Here is a 22,017-nt window from a genome sequence, read left to right on the forward strand (position 1 = left end):
AGAAAATACATAGAATATAGGTATAAATATAGATAAATACATGAAAGGAATGGTCAAAACCGCCTTAAAAATTTATCTTTTACCGTCCTATCTAAAATAATAAAAGGGTTTAAAACTAATATAAAATTTTCATTCTGAATATTTAGCCAGATTTTAAATGTTGATAATTAAATAGACAAAAATTACTAATATAAATTCGTACAATAAACGATTCCATAAGATTAAAATTACTAGGAGTATTAAAAGACCTAAGAAAATATTTAATTAAAATATTTCAAAGTTTCAGACGCCATATAAAAATGAAAATGTCCGTCTATAAATATAAAATGAGAGTAAGGTGTCATGATTGCTGAATAATATCTAACAATCATATATATCCACCACATTTTGTTTTTTACTTTAGAAAAGAGACTAAGTATTTTACTTCATCAAATATTACTCAAATTCTTTATTTATTATTCTACATTAAATATAAAAAGTTAATGTATTTTTCAATATATACCATCCTGCTACAATAGTAACTGAAAAGCAATAAAATTTAAACATAAATGCAACAAAATGTTTCAAAGGTTATTCTAGAACCATTCTGGTTGTAAATAATTTAATCGAATCAATTTACATTAAATTAATCATAGATTTTTTATAACTATCATTGTATTTAACTTAATTTCTGTAAATCATAATGATTTGATTTCAAATCCTTCCTAACGAATTGAATCATGTCAACCTATTATTCTCTATTTAATCAATTATTTTGTTACTTTAAATCCTAATTGTTATAAAATAGAAATCATTCACTACAAATAAAACTAGTAGCATTTTTTATGTTACAACCTAATAAACATATAGACTTTGCGGTAAAGATAGTCATCGAAAGAAAAATCAATTTGATGAAAGCTTTCCAAAAATAGCTTAGTAGAAAATTTCAATTGACTTAAAAAATAAAAAACAAGGCTAATATTAGAACCGAGGAAAGGCCTTATCAGTGATTGATAACGACAGCTGATGATACACTTCCATTTCGGCTGATAATGGAACGTCTCGAGAAAATAAAATGAAAAGAAAAAGGATAAAAGAGAAAAAGGGCGAATTGTTGATTAGTGGAAAAGAATCGGAAAGGTCCGTTTATTGACTGCTAGGGAATTAATGGAAAAATCTGGCGCTCTCAAACTCTGCCCTTCATTAGACCAGGCTCCTACCGAATTCCCTCTACTCCTGTCTTTAACTATCTTGGGGGTTTATCTTTTCTTGGGGATAATTTTAATAGAATTTATCAAAACACCTTAAAGGTCTATTATCGCAAGATTTACACTTAGGATTTTCTAACTTTCCCCTCTCCCCCGTATGTATTATGGAATATTATTAATAGTAATGAACAAAGAGGCGAAGAAACATAAGTCAACGAATTACGTTAAAACTACAAATATTAAATTTTGGAGCCTGGAGTGATCAGCAAAAAAATGATGTCCCTCTGAATTTAAGTTGCTCTGATATAGAAACCTCTAAGCAACTAGAAGTAATTAAAAAGGAAAATATTTCTTTAAGTGATCTTAATTGCTAATACTCTTTTCCAAAAGCTGACACCTGAGGACTCATCATGTCATCATCTTTGGCTAAGAGAATGTAAATATATAAAATCATATTCATAGTAAAATACCTACAACCTTTTCTCCTTACAACATTTCTCTTCAAGATCTGTTTCAACCAATACCCGAAGAATTTTGGGTAAATAGTCATGGACTGCATTGGATAAAAATCAAGCCATAAAATCAGTTAACTGCAAATTGTTGGAACTTATCAACTAGGCTGTGTAGAAGAAACGTTTATAAAAAAATGTAGAATTGGACACAGTAGAATAGAATACACAATAGAATCCAGATCCACATCGGTATCAACTCTGTAACTACCACAGCAATTATTACCCTGAGCAACATCTTTGAAGAATGTCCTCGACAAAGAAGGATTAAGGAAAAATAAGGCTGCCTGGACAACTCTGTATCGTAAGGCCATGATCGACAATAAGGGATATACTGAGAAAAATACTGAATTTATATAAACCACGCTATTATTTCCTCTAATATGAATGATATTATTAATTTGTTACTTATTATTAGTCAACTTCTTAGTTCCTTTAATAAATTTGATGATACTCTGAGGCTTTTCTTGACAATCACAATGCCGTTGTGGCAAGATAGAATAGTTTTTGGAATAGCAAACATATTACTTGATCAATTTTACTCACTTTCCGATGATATTGTGATAGTGATAACAGACATGAGTCTCACTATACCAATAACAGTAGTAAATTTTGTACAATTTATATTGTTGTCCAAATATTCCCACCTATTTCCCATAACATTAGTGCAAGTCATGTTTTACAGGAAGTTAAAAAATCATATATGCAGCATCAAAGGTACATTTTGCTTTTGTGAGAAACATATGCTCATGTTGACATCCTAAGACCCAACAATGGACGTTGTTCCTTTCTTAAAGATCTTGGAAGCGTGCCAATAATCCTGACAACTCTATTATTTCTTTTTCACGAATCTAAAATCAGATAACTTTATTAGAAAAGGTAAAAGATATGAGTTTCCTTTATAAATTATTATTTAAAAAGATCGAGACATTTTTTTTGTCCATTGAAAGTAAAATGAATAATACATTTAATTGTTTAATTATCATAGTAAAAAAAACGAGGGGAAGGGAGATTTGAATAAAAGCAAATTAAGTGAAGGGATTTGGGAAACAGGGCCATACGTGAGGTGCTGTTAAAGCTGTCGTGAATTCATAACGAGCCGCAAGCAAAGAAAAAAAAAAGGTAAAACTTTGCACGTCGTATTAACATATGTTAAGGTGTTAGCAAAGATCGAAAAACATAACATAAACGATGTAATACGTAGGAAGGTTGTACAAATGAAATGGAATTTCATTTACAACAGTTGGAAGAAATTATATTTAAATACAAGGGAATATTGAAGAAATATAAGTTGTAAATAATAACAAGAAAAGTATTGGAACGCACTTGGTTAGGTAACACTAACCAAGCCTTGGAACCTCAGTGAAGATATCGCTTCTCTCCAAAGCTAATAAAATATCTCGTGCAGATTCCTTCAACGGATTTATTGTAAATTTATATCAAAGAGGAAATGCTTGAGGAGACCCGTTAAGAATGATATCACCAAGTTCCACACCGGTGGCAGCCCCTGTTCATTTGCTAACTAGGCCAAGTCTTACATGTGATAACTAGCTATGGCAAGAGGTCCTTTTGAATAAACGGATTAAACCTTGTGGAAACTGGCTGTTAAAAAGTTTATGCATGTAATATTTTTCAAACGAATAATTCATATTAAAATGTTTTCAAACATATCATAATTTGGAAAGACTACATGTCTCATTTACTTTAACGTGAAGACTACACCTGAATCTACCTTCCATTTTATGCCTTACCAGTATTAAGATTAGTAGTAATTTCCAAACAGGTCCATAATAAAGTCAATCGGGTTCTATGAGGTAGTATATTCAAGAAGAACCACGTTTTCAACTCCCCTTGTACCGCAGACGCTGACGAGATCGTGAATGCGAAAAGCACTCCTCAAACTCAAAAAGCACCCAACAACGACAGCTGATTGCTTAATTTTTTTTGTACGACCAAGAGAAAATTTGGAAATATAAAAATGACCTTCCAATAATTCAAAATGGAATATCTCTTTCAGGCTCCGTTGAGTCGTTACAAGATAACTGATCGCCCATCATCCCTCACTCAAATTTAGAGAGGCTTCCACCAGACTTCACTTTATAGCAACCAATAATTCACCAACTCTACGACCTAGATAACTAACCCCCCTCCATTATAGATTAGTTCGGAAAAAGTGTTGGCCCGATAAAAAAAGAATCCACTTTGTTCGAATAAATAAGTCTCTCGAGAAATCTTGTCCCATCGTAAAATTCGTTGTAAAAATATATCGATACTAATAATACGGAGTTGTGTCCTATGTCAGGAGGACCGTCACAGTATATCCCTGTCTGTAAATTTATTTGCTTGAGTGCCGAGGATGTCTGCGTAGTGATGTAAGATGGAAATGATCATTAAATTGATGATTAGCATGGTATGTTAAACACAACTAACAACGATGGGATCCAAAATGCGTCGCAATATTTTTATGTGAAAATATGTCTTAAAATATCGGACATGTGACAATATTAGGGGCCAATGCCATATAGGCCAGTGTATATCAATCTTAAGACCTTGAATGAATATTGTAGGAATGAAATGAGGGTTTGAATTAAAAGAGAAGAGATATGTATGACGGCAGGATCAAATTGATGAAGTAAGGGTGCTAAGAAATACCAAATACGAAGAAAGGTAGAAAGGGTTAAGGCACTCTTCACAACTCACAAAGCAATTCATCAAACTTCCAGTTTTAGCTTGAGATCCAGAGACATCTCCATATACCGTAAAACACAGTTTGAATGTACATAATACATATTAATAGAAATATATAATTATGATAGGTCAAAATCTCGCCTGATTTATTCCACTAATAAGAAAACAATTAAGTAACTACGATGCCTTGTGATGCAATTTATTGATGAACTAAATCAATAAATAAGCCACATCGATCATCTTTGTAAGGGATGCTCCAACCTTTACCTGTTCACCTAGAGAGAGCTAGGTAGAGTAGGTAGCCACAACAAAGACGGGGGGAATTGCCTTCATCAAAGTCAAACGACCTGGTGCGGTCCGGGAAAAACCAACAAAAAGGCTTTGAACTCCGTGAAACATCTGTTTTTCCAGTTTCTCATCTGGATAAAAGCTGGATCGAGCAATCAAGGAATCAGCTACTTCAGTACACATTAAGAAAATTTAACAAGGAGAAAGAGTTTAACTGTTATTGTACCACTCTCCACACGGAGCTTATGTGTGGTTTTTATTTCGCTTTTAAAATAATTGTATATTAATAAATATTTTTTTTTTAATTAAACAAAATTTAAAATAGTTTATAAGTGAAAGAAAATTGGAATAAATAGAAGTAAAAAGATTTATTTACAAATCTCAGTCGTAAAAATATTTACTCAGGTATAAATTAAACTCTTCTATGAGCGTTCGAAAGCTTTCATTATAGATTAAGAATAAAACCGTGGATTTAAAAATCCCATATTTAGGTAAGAGATCAGAGCTAAAAGGGGATTTAACACCCTGATTTCAAACTGAAAAGCTTACCCCATTCATTTTCGTTGAATATACTGAGAATATAATTAAATTTAGGGGTCGCTACAAAGGTGAAGGTATGTTCTTATCTTAGTTGAACAGTCCAGTAATACAACTTCTCTAAGAAAAAAAATAATAATAAATTATATAAAATATCAAATACCGGAACTGGATTACAAATACCAAACCCAGTGAGAAATGAAGTTCAAGTTGAAGCAGCAGCTTGAAAGTCTTGAACTGGATAAAGATGACGGATCAGACTAATTTCATTCACCCTACTGATTTAGGGTTAATTAATGTTAACCGATTCACCCAAATTAACTCAATACCGGGTAGCTTATTGACATGGAATTTATAATGCCTTTGATTATTGTCATAAAGTCTTGATTGAGTTTTGAGACAATTCATGATTTGCCTAACTTCGACTCCAGTGAGGAAAAGTTACCAGATCAATGAATAATTTGGATTGGAATTTCCAGAGAAGTTTTATTTCTCATTGTCATTCTTGCTTTCTGCAATTATGAAAACGCCATCAACAAATACTAAGTTCTAACTGTGAATGGGAGGTATTTCCCACTTTATACTATTATGTTGGCTGGTTTAGCTAGCCATATTATTCATATTCTATTTTATTTTCAAAATTAAATCCGTCGTTCTATAAAATTATAAATATTTTTAATAGCTAAAAATATCAAGTATATTAATATAGATAAGAATATTGCATAAAAAAGCTTAAACATATATTAAACCCCAAAATATAATATTCAAATGAAAAAAAGTACAAGGGCCAGTAACTCTCTGATATTATTCAATATTTTTATGAACTAATTGAACTAAGTAATAAGGAATGAATTAAGGTGATATACGGATAGAAACGTATCGTCAAAGATAAAGTTGACAAAGCAGCTGTTGCTAAAAGGCAAGTTGGCTAAGGGGCTTAGGGATCATGGCCTGGTTAAGTTCTTATCAAAAGTTAGAATACAGCAGTTCCGTTATCCTCCCACATACTTTTCGCATATTCCTGTTTGTGGGCAAAACCGGCTTAGCGATCCTCGAGTTACTTTTAAGACTCAATATAAGGCAACTTTTTTAGTAGCCAGTGAAGTTCTAGAACAAGCAAGGGGTTTTCGCGATGTGGTTTTAATGTTATTTTCCACCTTCAATGTAAACCCAAGGTGAAGTAGTGAGTGATTCAAATGCTACTATAAAACTAAAATCGTATTTCTCAATATTATTATAATTTTGAAGTTCTTAAATGTGATTTAGGATTTCAGTTTTCCCTGAGGCATTTACATCTATTCTATTTCACACAGGGCAAGATAAAAACAGCACTGACGTGAGATGAGGGGAGAGAAGTTAGTAAGTAGGCTAATTTTACTTATACTGAGGAGTTAAGTAGCCTACCTCATCAGGTAATTAGAGGACCGTTAATGAAGGCTGCAGCGTCTCTATAAGAAGTGGAGTATGTTAGTGAATACTTTAACCAAGGAGGCTTCATCAAATGTGCCGTATACGCTGGCACGGATATCTAGTTTCTAGTATAATTATACAAGAGCAAATTATATAGTTCATTAAAAGCACTGTTCTTTTGTAGTTTTTTAACATTATAAATAATCATAACTATAATTTTAAAACAGTTAAAACAATAGCAAATAAAATATTGATAAGAAAAGTACAATAGGATATGAAGACAACATGATTTAAGGAAAAATAAAAGTTACTAAAATGTAATTCTTTTTTTTTAAAACCATTGAAAAGATTATCGATGTAATCCTATCACAATTCAACGATAAATATCATCGACAAAAGTGAGAAACAACGTAATTCCAAATTTCAAAAGCAACAATCTTTAATAGACTAAATATCCATAACACTGTTTTTTTGTTTTTGTTTTTTTTTAAACTAACAAGTGACATAGGTATAATATAAGTTGAAATGATAAAAACTAATTCTTATGAATAAAATTAACACAAAAATACAGTAAATAAAACAACCCAAAACCGAAACATTTTAAACAATCATAATTTCACACCTTTGCCAACGATTCAAACCACTATTGATTTTACTGGTATACATAAATCCAACTATAATCGTTTACATAGAATTTGAGATACACAATTTCATCATACATTAAGAAAAACTCATGTGAATAATAAAAAGTAATAGAGCATAAGATAAAATAAACAAAATAAATCTAACATTTTTAAGTAACCAAAATAAAACTGTTTTCAATTCCTTAGACCAATACACAATACAATACAAAATAGTTTTATTTTTCAGTAAATAATAAATTTTCCACAAAACGTATTCAATTACTAAGTCTACATTGGTATTCTAATGTAAAACATATCATGTTATCTGTTAGGTTTTACTTCTAGATTTATTAGAGTTCATAATTTTTTACAATATCAGTTCAAATTCAAATATTAACACATATTTTATAATTGACAAATCTATACTTTTAAATTAAAATAGATATTAAATTATTTAAAAAATAAAATAATATAAAAAAATAAAATCTTCCGGACTCCAGACCAATTTTCACATTGTACATTCTAAAAACAATTTGAAGGTCGTCGTTATGCCTAAATTAAGACTTTAAGACTCAATATAAGGCAACTTTTTTAGTATGAAGTTTTTAATTCACTAAAATAGTGAATTTATCATTAGATAACACTTCTTTATATTTTCAATACATATTCGATAATTTAATTGTCAAATTATAATTTACGAATATTATTTAATAAATTTTCTATTTCATCATCTTATAACAAAAATAAAATATTCGAATTCACTAGATCATCCCTCTTAATTTGTCGATAATTTCAGAATTATATTAATTTGAGATATCTATACCACCTTCTATATTTTATAAATAAAAAAATTCTTCATTTGAAATTATTAATTTAACTTTATATTGAAACATTTTAAACACTTCATATTATGGACTGAATCCTAATTCTAAATGCTACAATACTCATAAAGTTTGTTTATTCTGCTAACCTTGTTTTCTATTATACTTATTAATTTTTTGATAATGTATAGTTCATTAAACTTAAAATTAGGTTAATCTTATTTTCAAGATGATGTTGCCATAATAAGTAAAATTAAAATAATAATTAAAAAAAAATTAGTACAAAACATAAATAAGTACCATGGCTAATAAATATGTCTTGGACAAGACCCGTTGAAAATAAAATGTATACATAAATAAGACTTAATACAAATTCTATAAGAATATTTTTCTTAATGAATACTAGCAATAAATACCAGAAGCCACAGAAATAAATTAAGAAAGTAAAACAAATGTTATCTCTCTCAAACTTACAGCTAACTTCTGGTCACTAAATAGAAAAACAAGAAGAAACACCTAATTGCTGACAAACTTTCTTGCAACTTCTCGTCGTTAAGTTGGTTAGTAACAGCAGGAAAATTAACGAATTAAGCAACATCATACAATCCTGATATGAATCAGAAAAAAATTATGAAAGATATGGATTGACATAATCCGAAAAAAAAGTTACCACCTGCTTCGACGTTAGACGAGCCAACCACTTAGCGAACTAGGTCAGTTTGTGTTCCGACTTCAACTCTATCCACAACCCTTCTATGCAAGCAAGAATAAAAAATCTTTATTCGAATTTTGATAGATTCTAAATTAACAAGCAAAACTCGCTATTCCAGAATCACTAAATGAAACAGAGAACTCAAATCTCCTTCTTTTTAACCGGTGAATAAAAAAAAAAAAAAATTAAGATTACAAAGTAAAATTATATTGACCGAACCTTTTCTTTCTTATGCTAATAGAGTATTTTCGTTAGTTATGAAGGTTCTTACTGCAACTAACAACATTTTATGTAATTAATCTCCACTGCCAAATCCTACCAAGACAACTTGTTTTCTTTCTTGTTCACTACAGTGAAATGGCGAAGTGATGTGCGAACAAAGAGAGCCAAAATTCATGCAGTACGAAGAGGAAGAGGAATACTAAATTATAGAAAACAACATTATTTTTCAGCTATCACAGCGTATCGAGTTGACTATAAAAGAAATTATCAACGTCAGCTCTTCCTAATTCTTGAAAAAAAAATTTAATTCCGTATATTATGGTGTTAAACAATTACCACTTTCTGCAGTAAAATATTATTAAAAATATTTGGAAGACTATGTTCGTTGTTACATGTCCTGAAGTATATAAGAAATGTTGCACCAAAAGATAAACAATCTTGAATATTTTTTCCAAATTTAGATTTTAAAAAATACTGTTTACTTGGTAATTGAAATGTTTTTTGCCACGCCGGCTTTATAAAGACAGATTTCGAAAAATTTTGAAAAAATCTCTAGATAATTTATTTTCCTAAGATAATAATGTTACAGTAAAACACTGCAAATTGAAAGTAAAATAATTTAATATTGTAAAGTTTTAATTTTATCAGTTAATATAAACGCCATATTAGTTAAAGTTATCATACACGAACGAACGCTATAAAAAATGACTATTCATAGTAATAAAATAAAATTAAAATCAAATCTTCCCAGGAAAAATATCTCTAATTCCAGGATGTTTACTATGTTATTTTCCTAGAATAACGTATATGGTCAAAAACTAACTTTTTAAATATTTTTCCTACACCGTTTTATTTGTTTTCTGATTTCTCTCTTATTCATCTATTTTTTAAAAGAAATCGTTAAAACAAAAATAAAACAGAATAATAACTATGTATGTATATATAGTTGACCGTAAAAATTGATATATAAGAAGATGGTCAGGGTTGCGGTCAAAAGTGAAACAAAAATAGTTTACAACTATTTATTTTCCAACGTTTCGCCCCACTTTGCAAGGCTTCATCAGGGCTGTTCAAATGAATAAGTTGAACAGACCTGATGACAGCCCTGATGAAGCCTTGCAAAGTGGGGCGAAACGTTGGAAAATAAATAGTTGTAAACTATTTTTGTTTCACTTTTGACCGCAACCCTGACCATCTTCTTATATAAGAATAATAACTAGTATTAACATCCAGTGAAACAGAAACAATGCTTTAATTGTTATAAATAACAGGGAAAAACATGAGGAATAATTGTAATTAAAAATGAAATCGACCGCCCAATTTATCATAAAACAGGGAATTATGGTTATTATTTTTTTCTTTTCCTTTTTGAATAATCTAAAAGTTTTTTGATATCGTGGAAGGCGCAGATGGTTTTTCTGTCATCAATCATCTTAAGGGGGACGTCATCTTAGACCAGATGATATGACTACAGCCTCTTCACTGTAGATGTATGTTTGCATATGAAAATCATTTTGAGTCGAATAAATTATTTTTTTTATTTTTATATTATTTTTGTCCAACCTACAATAACAACTATTATTAAACTAATCGAAGGATATTGTTCTTATATTAAGCTTAATACATATATATTTAATATTTGCACTATTATAAAATAGCTTGTTGACATAATCATTATGATAGCTTCAGTTCAGTTTGAACGGAATATAACAGGGCAATAATTTTTCTGAAATCTTGCAATCTTTGATGTGTAGATATAAATGAATAGTATGAAAATAATAATAATAATAACGTATCAGAATCACAAAACAAAAAAAAAACGATAATTTTTCAAATATGTAACCCATAAATTTTAATCCATATAAAACATAAGAAAAAAAATTTAAGTTGTGTTAGCTCACAAGCTATAATCCAATGTGGAGGTTTTACAAAGTACCACTTGCCTTTGAGATTTTGAATTTTTAATATAAACCGCTCCCAGGGTTTTTAGAGACCTCGAGAAGCCATTACACACACTCTTTTTATTATCTCCACTTTTATACAAATGGAGAATCTATTTAAGTGCTCAGACACAAACTAATAGATTATTAATGAAAAACATACAGTTAGGTTCGCATGGATATGTTATCATATATTTTTTTTTATTAATAGTTTTAATTTTGTATTAGTCATCTTACATCCTTTATTAAGTCGCATACTAAATCTAAATACAGTTCAAAATATTTAATATTCAATTAATTAATAATGTAACTGAAAAATAATAAATAGCAGTACACTATAAAAGAAAATGCATCTAAAAGAATTTTATTATGTCAAGAAATAAAGAAAAAAATATAAGGAAATGCTTAAATTCGATAAAGAAAAGTCTATTTAAACATTTAAAATTATCTCAATTAAAGATGAATTAAAAAAACAACAACAATAGTTCTCAAGTTCAACGAGCACGCAATCCACGCCTCTCCATCACAAAGGAATACGACCGTCTTCGATAATCCATCCAAAATGACGCACATAAATCAAATATTCAGAGCCCAGTGAGCCGGGGAATCGGTTCTGATTGGCCGACCGAGATCGAACTACTCGGATCTAATTGGTCCAACTTCAAGGCCAGAACATGTACACCAATAGGAATATGGCTCACTTAATGGCTAAGTTAGTCTGTAGTATCTGTACGGAACGGATCGTTCCTTGTGGTTCATGTTTCGGTTAGATCAACTAGTTGAATTCGTAAATAATGCTCGTTTTTAAACCTAATCTGGTACGTGGTCAACTTGCATTGCAAGAAACTGCCTATTTTATCCCCATACTTCAATGGTTATTTGAGTAAATTATAATAAAAATAAAATAATAGTTATTATTTCAATCAATTTTACTTTCTGGCAGCGAGATTATGCCATGAATTAGTTTTTGTTTTTCCATAAATGTCTAAGTTGCTAAAAGTAGAAGGCCAAGGTATGGAGTAAAATGCATTGTTACATAGTTAAGGACTCATAAACACGTAATTTTTAAAGTATGTTTTCCTTCTTAATTTATAATTCAAAATTTTCCATTTATATTTTATTAGAATAAACAATATATTTTTATTTTTATTATTTAGAGATACGGGTACTCTTGTGATTTTATTTTGCCTTTTTTTTTTTTTTTCCACCTTTTACGTAACAATCAAAACCTGTTAAGTCATTGATTGCTAAGGGTTGACACAATAATTAATCGAGAAGGCAGATATCAGTTGTGTAAATTTGTCAAGCATGCGCAGATAGTTAAAAGTAACATCAATTATCAAGAAAATTCTGATACTACGAAAGCTAATGTGTTTACACGATGTTAGTGTCTGCGTTAAGTACTTTTTTCCGCAAGCTGAATTAGAAGTTATAAAATCAAGGAAGAGATGTACAAGAAATAACTTTACTTACTTCACAAGATGGTAGTATTCAGTACTAGGGCCTACTAAACTTTCATAGATCATCTGGTATACAAACAAATATGAACTGGAAATAAAAGGACGTAGGAAGAAGTTAAAGATGAGGACAAGCAGTAAACATTGAAGATTTTTCTACAAACAAAACATGGAAAAACATCATTTACGGGATAATGATGAAAGACAATTTTTACAGCATAAAAAAAGAGTCATAAATTGGTTTAAAAAAATACCCCCTAAAAGAGGACATTCAATATTATATATTAATTCATCACTATTACCTATTGCCCACAACTGTGTGGCAAATTGTAATATCTATCAATAAATAAATCTATCAATCTAAAAAAAATAGCATATATATACACAATAAGTCAGTGGTTTGTTATGTTTTTAAAAAACTTTGTTTAAAAGATTAACATTTAATAAATTTATCAATCCATTCATATAATAAATAATGGAATTTATAAAATACAAGTATAATCCTATAACTCAAAAATCCAGCGGCCGTATATAAATCACCTGTATATTCCATTAGAACTAGCATTGTTAATTTATATATTTGTTTACGTAATAAACTCAAGTTAAAAGTTAATGCAAAAGGAAAAGGACTGCTTATCAGAAATTCTGGTTTGAGATGAAGGCGTAGTAATGAGAGACGAACTGAATCGAAGGCTAGTACAAAGACTATAAGTATAATACAAAGAGGAGTACTTTGACCAGGTAGATTGTAGACCCCCCCCTAATACAATAGAAAGGGGCCCCAAGAGCAATAGTGAGGGAAATGAGACGCCACGAGATGAGGGCTTATTAGCCTTATGCAAGAACGATTCCGCGCTTCCAACAGATTTTCATCACAAGCCCTCTTCCCTTTATCATTGTTACATATGTTCTTCTGCGACCTCTTTTTATCAACACAACTCATATGAGCTACCCGCATCCTCAAAGCAAAGAGGAAAAGCATATAAACTTTACTAGGGAAAGAATCGGGCGTGCCTTGCAATGGTTCATGAAATTCATAGCCAACTCAAGGTTCTTCAAATCATATTTGGAAAAATTCTAGTTCATCGAAATATTAATAATAGGAGAATTAAAAAAGAAAACCGATTCCCTATGAACGTACCGCCGTAACGCTGTGTTTGTGTTAAGACCTTCATTTTATGAATTATTTAAGTTTTAATAAATAAATTAATATATGTTCCAACTAATTTATAAATGAAATTTGAACATCAACATCCGTTCAAACGGATTAGTTATTTTTTAGATGGGGTAACATTGCACATACATCCTATGCAAAACCTAACTATTGACCTCAATTCTTTACTAAGAAGGATACTTAAAATATGAGAAATTATAACCAATCTGTCATTTTAAGTTGATACTTTAGCACATGTTTTATTCATTTATCGTTCCTTACTTGAACAACTTGTCTCAATCTATTTTTCACAGTTGCGAAAGATGATCAGTAAATAGCCGCTAATAGGTCAGTAGTGGAGGCTAAAATAGACAAAGGCTCAACTTGCCGTAATTAACCAATATTAATGATGTTGAGCCAGGCAGCCGGCCTAGTATGTAACACACAATGCCATCATAGTATTAAATTTCCCAGCGCGAGAGCGTGAAAATCTCTCGGGGTATTAAACGTTCATTTAAAAATTTCTTTAAGAAAAAAAAAAAAAAAAGGTTCACAATTGGTGTAAGGCAAGAGGTGGAAAATCGATATAAACTAATTTACGGATAATAATAGAACAGCAAACTCCCGTTTAATTAAATACACGAGGAGTAAAATATTTAGCGTAGCCCATTTTAATTTTGTCTGTCTACAGAGATTTTTATATAAAATCTCCGATGATGCTAACTATTTTATTTTTTATTGTACTAGTGGAAAGAAAGCAGTCCTATTACGATAACAGACATACAGAATTTTATACAATAGTAATATTAAATATGTCTAGAGGAAGATTAATATTTGACAGTATGTAATAAATTGTAGAGGAATAGTCCGGGTGGCCGTCAATATTGGTACAATATAGTTGTATAAATTTAAAACCTTTATTAATCTCCACCCATATGTTGGTACAATCAAATAACAAATAATAAATAAAATGTTTTACCGAATTCGGCACGTTCACTCAATATTTTCTTTTTCCTTCTACAGGCCTTCGTCGCTTATCACCAGCTGCATTTTTTGGTGATCTAATTATTATCATCAATTTAGTGGAAATTTTCCTCGCCATTAACAACCCTATATACAATTAGAACGTTTACCCTTACATTAAAAACTAAGCTTCAACAGCTTTAAACTTTGATTATGCATTACTGTTTCATCAGATAAGTAATGCATAACTGAAAGCATCTACTTCAGTGAATATCATACCAAATTCAAACGAATAAATAAAAAAGGACCTGTCACTAACAATTACGACAGACTTCATCTTCAGCCAATTGGTGTTTTAATTAATAATGTTTATTCTACTTTATTTAAAAAAAAAAAAAAACTATATAGAAAAAATTGCAGCAAGTTCACAAATTTTATTTGTAGAAATACCACGTTTTCACACTCCTAATATTACTATGGACAACTAATTGCGAGTATATATTTTTTTTTGTTTTTTTCTATAAACACTTTTTTGCCTGATCATATATGACATGAGGGATTATGCTAGAGGTAACCAAACTTAATCAGAGTGAAGGCGTCTAGTTTTCACTCCTTGGAACCGTCGGGAAATTGTCGTAAGCCCGTCATGGCTGAATCGAACCGTCACCAATGCATACTCGAGATTGCTAAGATAACGCCTCAACCTCCTGTTCCTCTTTCTCTCATGCTCTACAGCTTTGTATATTAGCAAATATATATTTATAGGTTAATGATACTTTTGACCCATTGAAGCTGATCAATTACTGACATATGTTGCAGGCGGAGTGTAGTTCAGATGGATGCGGAGTGTTAGTGTTGTGGTGGTGAGTGGAGTGTAGTGCAGTGATGGTGCCCTCTGCCCCCCTCAACCAGAGCCAGAACCTGACCATCGAGGACCCTCCCAGGCAGTGGCTCTATCTCTTGGTCAGCTTCTCCACCATGGCCGGTACCCTGGGAAACATACTCGTCTGCCTGGCCGTCTGTAAAGACCGCAAGCTACAGAACCTCACCAACTACTTTCTCATGTCACTAGCCGTCGCCGATCTCTTGGTATGTCTCATCGTAATGCCGCTCGGAGCCTTACAGGGATTTCTAGGTAACTAAATAACTCTATCTAGGTAATATTTTATCCGTATTTAATATAAATAACTAGTAAAAACAAATATGTATCGGGATCCGAGGTAAGTTGGCTTATTTGCTCCTCCGTTCCTACTCTACCCTGTTGTTAAATAATCACAAAACTGTATGATTGTATATTTAAGTTAAAATAAAGCGATGCAGATTGCAGACGTAGCTAGCCACCTCTAAGGACACAGACACTAACGGCGATAGCAATAAGAAGTCGAAGAGGGGGAAATGAAATGGTTAAAAGCGATAGGGGAGTCATTTATTTAGCACCTCGAGGGCTTTCACTGGATGAATTGAATACATGAGAAATACATTCCGACACTCACCCGATACATTTGTTATTCTCGTGTCGAAGACTAACACTCTTGAGTTATGGCTCCTTGATGCAAAGAGAACTGAGTATACATGAGAAAATACAAGATGGATTTATGTAACCCTATATGGCTAGGAACGCATTTTTCATTTTTAAAGTTGATAATACTCACATCCCATATCAATTCACGTTCATTAAATAATAAAATAATTTAAGAATGATTTTAGTCACGAAAATTTAAATGGGAAAAACTTAAACTTTAAATATAATAATAAAATTTCATAATTTGGATGTGATAAATCTTTTTTTGAACTTTTATTTTTTTAAAAATATAAATAGTTTTTCCAAAAAAAAATTAAGTGATTAACTTTTTTTTATTGGGGGGGGGGAACCTTCAACTTCAAAAGGGGAAAAATATGAAATAAAAACTAACACAATAGCACTAGAAACTATATCACCGCCCGAAAGTCCTTCTTTTACATGGTTCATACTTCACCTATTTAACAAAAGAGAAAAAAAGATGCCGCCTAGCTTTGAACCAATATTGTAAAATTAAATTTTTTTTTTATTATCAGTCAATCTATTTTAAACTACTGGGGCCAGAAGAAGGATAGGAAAGCAAGAAAATGGTAAAACAAGATAATAATCCGGAGATAAACATCACAAGAGAAGAAGGGAAGGCAGAACCAAATCCAATGGGAACAACTTCAGTTTGACATGTATTATTGAAAACTACAATATTAATATAAATATAGTTTTTATATGTTTTCTTCGTTTTCTTTTTAAAAATAAAATGGTTTCTATCTCATTCGAAAATGATCTTGCACGAAATCTGATGACATCAGCATAAATACATTTATATAACAAAAGCTTTTATTTACAAAAATGTTTCAAGTATTTGTGATGGAGCGAGCACCTTCGGAAGTCATTTCATACTTAATATTTTTGGCTACACAATTGTCGATATATTTAACTTCCTCTCACCTTTCAATGGAATCAGTTTTCGTGAAAGATCATGTTTTGAAGATACAGAAGAATTATTATATAAAACAATAAAAAAAAAAAAAAAACATTAAATTTTTATTTTCAAAGGAACCGTTAAAAACTGGATGGTACTTAACTATTAATAAATTGTTTAATTTTTATTCAAAACACTCTGCATTAATATGTAATAGAAAACTTGAAAAATAAGACTGGTCCCCATCAGTTGTTGATTCTTCACGGAAAATTTATATTTTTAGTGAATAAATAGTACATTAAATAACTTTTTACTATTTTTAGAAGTATAAACTATTCTAAATTCTTGACATTAAAAAATTTAAAATATTACCAATATGAATCTTAATACAACAATGGGAATTTAAATGCAAGACAAGAAAGTATCAAGGTATAAAAGAATTACATACCAAATATACCCATCTAATAGATGTTCAGAAGAATGGACTGAAAACTCACCTGTAACAGAAATAAATATATATAAGTCATAGGCACATCATACAATAAATGAAAAATATTAAATAAAAATAAGTATTAAAAAAGGCTCCTATTTTTGGAACATCTACGGATTTTTCATTTTTTAGATATAAATCTACTAAATAGAAGTATAAAAAAAAAAAATAAGAAGTATTGTTCAAGAAATAAAATAATCCAAAAATAAGACAGATATTTATGAATGATCAGCATTTACCACTAAACGAACCTCATGTCAAGGAAATTTGAATCTCCAGCAACACTAATGTTCGGCAGAGGTCCTAAAATATGAGGACTTATAATCCTGATAAATGGTTTTGTTTGAGATTTAGAGAAATAACTAAATATGACATACGATTTGGGCATTTAATCGTTTCACTCTAATATATATTTCAAGTAGATGATTCTTTTTTATAGATTTTTCTACTAGGAACTTGAACTGATAAGATACTTTAAAATATAACACGTAGGCGACTACATAGCTCTGTTACATTTCATGATTGGAGAATAAAATTCTTCCAAAAAAATAAATCTAATAATTATCCATTGAAGTACTATTTAATACCTCATTAATAAGCAAATACTGGTGATAACTTAAAAATGTTATTTTATGAATCTCTGTAACAGCAATTTTATAAATGAGTTGACACGTATATAACTGAGGTAGCAATAATAAAATATCGACAGTAAGAAAGGACCATTTTTATAGGAAAACGATCCGCCTGACAGGAAAGGAACAGTGTCAGGTAATTAAAGGCAGATTCTTCCCTTCCCTAGGGGAATATTGATGGGGGTGGGCAAGTTGGTCCCCGTGATCCGCCGGCAAAAATTCCAACCATCCCAGCCTGCTTTTCTGCTTCGGAGGGCAAGTCCGATCCAGGTATATAATTAGTCTGGGTATGATTAATGTTCTTCTAGAAATAAATTTTATAATGTCGATTCCAGTAAAGAATATCTTAGGGAAATTGAAGGTTAATAACAGACAAAACACGACGGAGAAATAGAAGGAACGCAAAAGAAGTAATGGACGGAGATTACAATGATATGACCATAATGAGGTATAAATGACTTAAGTATTTTAAGTAATATGAGAATTACATATTTAATAGTTATTTAAGGGGAAAAAAAGTTTTGCACATATTTCTACCATCTGCCCTATCCAAAAATAATAATTACCGATAATTAATAAGAATTGCTAATTAACAATCAATCACGGTGGCTTAAAGAGATATACATATTTTACACATTGGACAAAAAATTTAGTGCATCTAGTCCTTGAAATAAACAAACACTAACTTCTATAGATAATTAACTCGGTATCCTCACAAACGACTGAAAATACAGGAAACTGCTATCCGATTCAGACCATTACAAGGTTCTCTGGACAAAGGATCTAAATTTATTATTTATTATAAAAGACTCATTGATGAGGCATATATAGATTTGTGGAATTGAGCTTTGGGACTCCACTAAAATCATCGGATTCCTCTCGTATTCAATCCTCACAATCCAAAATTCTTAATGCTTCTTAACTTACTTTGTAAAAAAAAAAAATCACCCATAAGGAACTTAATATTCCATATAATCCGATTATGCCAGAAACATATATTAATCTTTCCAAGATATACTACAATAACCATCCAAACCTACTTTTTTTTAATCTTACTTCCTCGAGATCTTCTACTATAGAATTCTACTAATGAATAGATTTTCCATAAGGCTGTATGATATCGTTTTAATATAACTAACATTACATTTACTATTTGTAAATTTCAATAAATAAAAAATATGCTCAATAAGATTTATTACGTAAATAATTACAATATCTATACGTCCATAGGTACAAAAACCTTCTATAACTTACAAAAAATGAATCGCAGAGTTGAAAAACTGCATAAGTCACATTTTGAGGGGTGGTTAAAATTGGAGGGGTTTCCATTCTGCATGGGAGCATAAAGTCTGACGCATTTTCCTTGTTTTATTTTGGAGGTAAGTTATCGGTTAGTTGAAAACCCCTCTAAAGTCAGCGAATCTAAGAACTTCCCTTCTCTGTGTGGCACTGGAACCCGGTCGCCAACTCCGAGTTCCGCTCGAAAATTTGTATGTGAATAGAGTAACAGTTAAAAGTGTTTTTGGGAGTTCTCAACCTCTTTCTCACAATTCCTCCATTTTTATCACTCTTTTCACGGTTTTTAATAGCTTTAACATACATCAATATACATCGAATCCGATAAATTGTTGTAATATGAGTTGCCTATTCCAAATCGGATACCTCAGAATAAAACCAAAATCTAAAAAATTATTAAATGCGGAAAACAAAAGATAAAATATTCAAAACTTAGACATAGACAACAAAGAATTGGGCAGTTCAATTGATTTTTAAATAAACATAAAAATACATTTTTAAAATTAATCATCAGTGAATTTAGGTTGCCAGGGCTGTTTTATCTTCTTTACCGAATATTTGATTTAAGTAACTTTCGGGATTTATCAAATCACAGACCAACATATAAAATTTCTTTAAAAGAAAATTATAAATAAGGCATTGTATGTGGAATCAAAAATAGATCTCTCAGCAACTGATAAACGCAAATCACAGACGTAACATGGTGAGCCTTACCTAATGCAAACATATAACATAACATGGCGAGCCTTACCTAATGCAAACATATATTCCATACTAGAAATATTTTCCTAAACAAAATATACAATTTGATTAGTGTGATGAATGAAGTTGAAACTGATTTTTGACACAAGACCCAGATTCTTACCTCGACCCTAATCCCGGTGGCCATTGGAGCCCAGGGAGGATCTGAGACGTGTGACATCTGCTCAAAGTAGCTTGTTAGTGCGAAAGGAGGCACATCTGTTGTCCACATCTACCCTCCATTGCTAGTTAGGGAGCAGGTGATAAGCCGTCGCGTCCTTAACTCTCGAGTATAGCATAGTAAATCTCCTCCTATGTAGTCATATTTACAATAGTTATGGTGAGGGTACATCTAGTTCCCGATGTGATTCAGGTAATATATATGTAGAAAAGAACCTTGCTGCTCCTACCACGATCAATCAAAAAGTCGGATAATCGAAATTTTCAAAAATTATGTCATTTTGCTGCATCAAAAATTTATTAATTTATATTTTGTTGTCTCCTTATTCTATACAGTGACATTATAATAAAATGTTCATTTGCAAGGTGAACATTTAATCAGAAAATAGTAACATAAATATAGTACACATAAAAAAAAAATACAATACAGATTAAAATTAAGTTAAGGTTTGTCATCCTAAACAGTTTCTTTAAATATTTCTGTGGCGATTGTGAAAAACTAGGTATGTCGAATTGCCTAAAAATTGAGTAAACTGGGTTTAAACCGTCCTCGGGACGTCTTGAGTTGTGTTAAATATCTTTCCATTGAGAATTTTGCCTAATTAAAAAGCAACTAGACTCACCCAAACCCCAGTTAACTAAATTTTAGGCAATTCAACTCACCTAGTTTTTCACAACCCCCACAGATTTATAATTCTAAATGAAACTATTTTTGTAAACATTAAAGAAAGTAAAAAATTGTTTTATTTCATTTTTTGCATAATTAATGGATGTATCAGCTACCGCCCAATCAAATAAATGAATAAAGTTAAAAGTAAATTTACATTTTTATGAAGAAGAAGAAGAAGAAGAAGAAGAAGAAGAAGAGTTTATTATTCTGGGACTAGGTCCGTTTAGAACAATTACAAAGGAAATTTTAATTTTATAATAACATCTATTGGCCATAAAACAGTGTGGCCACACTTAATTATAACTTATATACAGAGAGAAAAGAACATAGATTAATTAAAAAATAACTGACTAAATAAAAACAAAACAAAAAGTTAATCACAAAATATCTGTACTATTATAATAGTGGGTCAGATTGGTGAAGCAAAAGGTAATTAAATAGAAGGGATTTAAACGAGGGAAGGGTCGGTACATGATGTATGTTAGAGGGAATAGATCATCCTCATATAAATATCATTTCTATGAAACTACGATCAAGAATTTCCTTGATAGTTAATAAGAGAATTTTCGTAGATTGTGATGATCAAATAAAGATTTTATCGGATTCCATAAACTACTTTCGCCTAAGCGTATTTTTCTAGAAACACCTATATCTCGAAAACTATATTCACTATGCCAAATTTTTTCTTGTAGCGCATCTTTCAAACAAGGGCCTTTCCGTACAGTTTATATTCGAATAACAAATAAAATTTATTTAAAAAAAAAAAAAATAATAAAATTTATTCTTAAACCTTGAAATGTGAACCTCACCTGCCTACCCAATAAAAATAATGAAACGATACTGTGCCATACACTTCGCAGACTTTTTTTTTCTAAATTAATTCACATCAAATTATAAATGCTTTTCGGAAAAAACTCTTTATTTCCATAACGAAGAGTTATTATTCATAACTATGTAGTACTTTGTAATATTTTCTTTAAAAAAAGGTTATACAACTGATATGATATTACTACTAAAATTTGCAATTATCAAATTGTTAATAATAAGTTTGGAGTCCGAA

At 30.7% G+C, this 22,017-nt stretch overlaps 2 protein-coding genes across 4 annotated transcripts in view; one reads left to right on the forward strand and one right to left on the reverse strand.

Moving 5' to 3' along the window:
* Positions 1 to 22,017, reverse strand: part of Rpn2 (Regulatory particle non-ATPase 2) — a 440,957-nt gene that overhangs the window by 55,850 nt on the left and 363,090 nt on the right. The window lies entirely within an intron of this gene.
* 5-HT2A (5-hydroxytryptamine receptor 2A) overlaps positions 1 to 22,017 on the forward strand; it is a 118,000-nt gene that overhangs the window by 25,808 nt on the left and 70,175 nt on the right. For 2 of the 3 annotated variants that reach the window (XM_014423990.3, XM_014423991.3), the window contains exon 2: positions 15,330 to 15,645. In XM_014423990.3, coding sequence (XP_014279476.1) covers positions 15,396 to 15,645 — 250 coding nt within the window. In that variant the 5' untranslated portion in view covers positions 15,330 to 15,395. Of the gene's footprint in view, positions 1 to 15,329; positions 15,646 to 22,017 lie in introns of those variants that run through there. The other variant, XM_014423992.3, reaches the window with a different exon arrangement.

Source organism: Halyomorpha halys, unplaced genomic scaffold (genome assembly GCF_000696795.3).
Source record: "Halyomorpha halys isolate HHAL.00 unplaced genomic scaffold, Hhal_1.1 Scaffold448.1, whole genome shotgun sequence".
Lineage (NCBI taxonomy): Eukaryota > Metazoa > Arthropoda > Insecta > Hemiptera > Pentatomidae > Halyomorpha > Halyomorpha halys.